Source organism: Peromyscus californicus, unplaced genomic scaffold, assembly GCF_007827085.1.
Source record: "Peromyscus californicus insignis strain IS unplaced genomic scaffold, ASM782708v3 Scaffold_22__1_contigs__length_63687245, whole genome shotgun sequence".
Taxonomy (NCBI): Eukaryota; Metazoa; Chordata; class Mammalia; order Rodentia; family Cricetidae; genus Peromyscus; species Peromyscus californicus.
Genome location: NW_026294525.1, coordinates 63,647,608 through 63,650,452, shown reverse-complemented (window position 1 = coordinate 63,650,452; position 2,845 = coordinate 63,647,608). Strand labels below are relative to the sequence as shown.

The 2,845-nt window shown below is 42.4% G+C and overlaps 1 protein-coding gene across 1 annotated transcript; it reads left to right on the top strand.

Annotated features, from left to right (window-relative positions):
- Window positions 1-407: 407 nt before the first annotated feature.
- LOC128118217 (60S ribosomal protein L39-like) lies at window positions 408-560 on the top strand (the record flags this gene model as incomplete). The annotated part of the gene is made up of 1 exon (XM_052750684.1): window positions 408-560. A coding segment is annotated over one exon (153 nt), but the record flags the coding sequence as incomplete, so codon positions are not given.
- Window positions 561-2,845: the final 2,285 nt, after the last annotated feature.

Sequence of the window (2,845 nt, the reverse complement as noted above, 5' to 3'; positions counted from 1 at the left end):
TGTCACACACGAGCACACACACACAAATAAATAAACAGTAATTCTGTCAATTTTCTGTGTTCTCCAAACCTCAGTCTAGTTGCCAGAACCACACAATTACTTGAAATGATTGCTGCTTAATTCTCCAGCAAACATCTGGACAGATGGTGGTTACCTCACACAGGGGATAGATAGTCCCTCTGAGTCTTGTTTTTAAAACAGATGCTATCTTGGAAATCATCCAAGAACAGACTCTTGTGAAATCCCTGACAGTAACCTGGAGCAGTCTTTGATTTAGGTTGAGAATTATCAGCCTTAGGAATAGAGAAAAGGCTGTTGAGATTGGAGGGGAAAACCTGCGTCAACAGTTTATTAGCTCTCTTCCCCTTCCTCCTCCGGCGTGCATGTCCACCTGACCCGTTTTCTAGTCTTCTCACAAGACTTTCAGAATCAAGCGATTCCTGGCCAAGAAACAAAAGGAAAGCTGTCCTGTTCCTCAGTGGATTCAAATGAAAACTGGTAACAAAATCAGGTACAACTCTAAGAGAAGACACTGGAGGAGAACAAAGCGGGGTCTGTAAGGATTCACACAGTGGCAAGACTGTTTATACTGAATTGTGGTCATCGATCAATCCTACCACATGGAGTTCAACATTTTTAACCTGGAGACTCGGTCATGTTTAAGTTAGGGAAGTGGTTTGTCCAGTAATAAAATGTAGCACCTTTCAAAAAATATAGTTTATTGGCTTACATGATAAGTTCTATTCTTTCCCAGGATTCCACCTTCTATGGTTGCTGCTCAAAAATCCTTATTTAAACTTCCCAGAGGAGCCCATTAGGAGTTTTCAACCATTTTTATTGGCCGCTTTTTCTGGTTAAGACGGGGCGGATGGCGATTTTAGAAAATAGAGGAGAGACTATAAACCCTCGTGATTCAGTTAGTGGGAGATGACACCGAGGCCGTGTATTGCCCCCACTGTGTTTCTGGCTACGTTACCTTGGCAGGTCCTTGCTTGTCTTCCTGTCTGCCATTGCATCAGAAGCGTCCCTGCTGTGTCTTAAAGGGGAAATGGCATGCTGTAACATGGAGGTGCATCATGACTGCCTACATGGGTTTAGTTGTCTGCAGATTTTGTGGTAAGAAACAATGCTGCCATAGGCACCACCGCAAATAAGCGGAGTGTTCTTCAGTGATTGCCTCAGAATCATTTTCTAGAAGTAGAGATGTAGGGCATTGTGCTAGCATGGTGGCACTTAGTAAGTACGGACAAATTGCTGAACTAAAAGTCTGTAACCATCAGTGTCCTTCAGCAGGACTGAAGACTTCAGACAGGGACAGTTTGTAAAATTACATCCTGTTGTTTTAGAGTAAATATTCCCTTCCTCTCTTTAATGTTTTTAACTTTGTGTGTGTGTGTGTGCCCATGGAGGCCAGAGGGGGAATCAAATATGCTGGAACTGGAGCATGGGTGCTGGGGGACTGGAGTTACAGGCAGTTGTGAGTGGCCAGCGTGGGTGGAGCCCAGCTCAGGCCTCTGCAAGAGCAAGTGCTCTTAAGCACCAACCAGCTCTCCAGCTCTCCAGCTCTTCTCTTTCCTTTGATTTGGTGACTAGAGGAAAAGGCTTCACTTGCAGTATTTCTGCAAAGGGGAGCCTAAATGCTTTCTTCTTTTACAGGAAATTAGCTTTGCAACTAAAATTATTTTTACTCTTGTCAGTGAAAATTAATCTCTGCAGCTAGGAAATGTCAATGTAGTCATCAACATTAAACAATATGACAAATGAAAAATAGTAGTGCAACTTATTTCCTTTTTAATGTTATGAATTAGAAGCATTTTCATATGCCTGATGTTACCTTGTTCATAAAAAACAAGTTTAAGCCAAGGGTGGTGGCATACGCCTTCAATTCTAGCACCTGGGAGGTAGATGCAAGAAGATCAGGCATTCAAATCCAGCCTCAGCTACAGAGTGAGCTCAAGGCTAGCCTGGACTACACAATACCCTATCTCAAAAAGAAAATAATAATAATATTTTAGTTTTCAATTATTGGCTATATTTAAACATATTTGTTACAAAACCCATGTGGAAATATTTTTAGCGAGGACAATGAAAACAGAACCGTTCTGCCAGCTTGTTCTGCCAGCTTGCGCTGATTTTCACACACATTGTAAAAGTCCCTGCCTTACCTTCAGTGTAGAACTAAGACTCTGCTGTATGTGCAGATGACTGACTCACAGTCCCCATTCTACTGAAGAGATAACACTCCCTCATTTACAATCCTGTTCAACAAAATAAATATTTTCATGGGACAGAATGTTTGTGGTTTGGTGATTCAACTCTCTCCCCGAGCTGGAAACCTGGCTTCCCAACTAACCAGTGGCACAAGAAAAGACTTGTTTTATATCATCCCCACTAAAGCTATAAATAAATAAAGGCATTTATTGAACATGAGTTATGGGGATAGAAAATGTTTGAATCTTTGCTCTCTAAAAGCCTATAATTGACCTGAGAAACATGGACACTTGATAACCAACACTAAACCACAGGAAGTTGCCAACTTATCTACAAAACTGTATTTCATAACGGCCCCCTCCTGGTTGAAAACCAGGCCCATCACCTGCCTGTACACGTCCTTCAGTTCTTGCTCCGTGAAGAGACTAGTGCCTTTGAGCTCAGGCTGGGGTGAGTGGGAGTCACCTGCCTTCCCCGATCTGTGCTGTGCGTTTGCCTCTCCAATCCACTTCCCTCCCCTCCAGAACGTGTCCTCATCTTATTGGAGATTCTTTCCATTCTGCCTTCCTAGTCTTACCCAAGGAATTCCTCTCCCTTCTCCAACTCTTTCACTTCTTTTTTTAATTATTTTTAG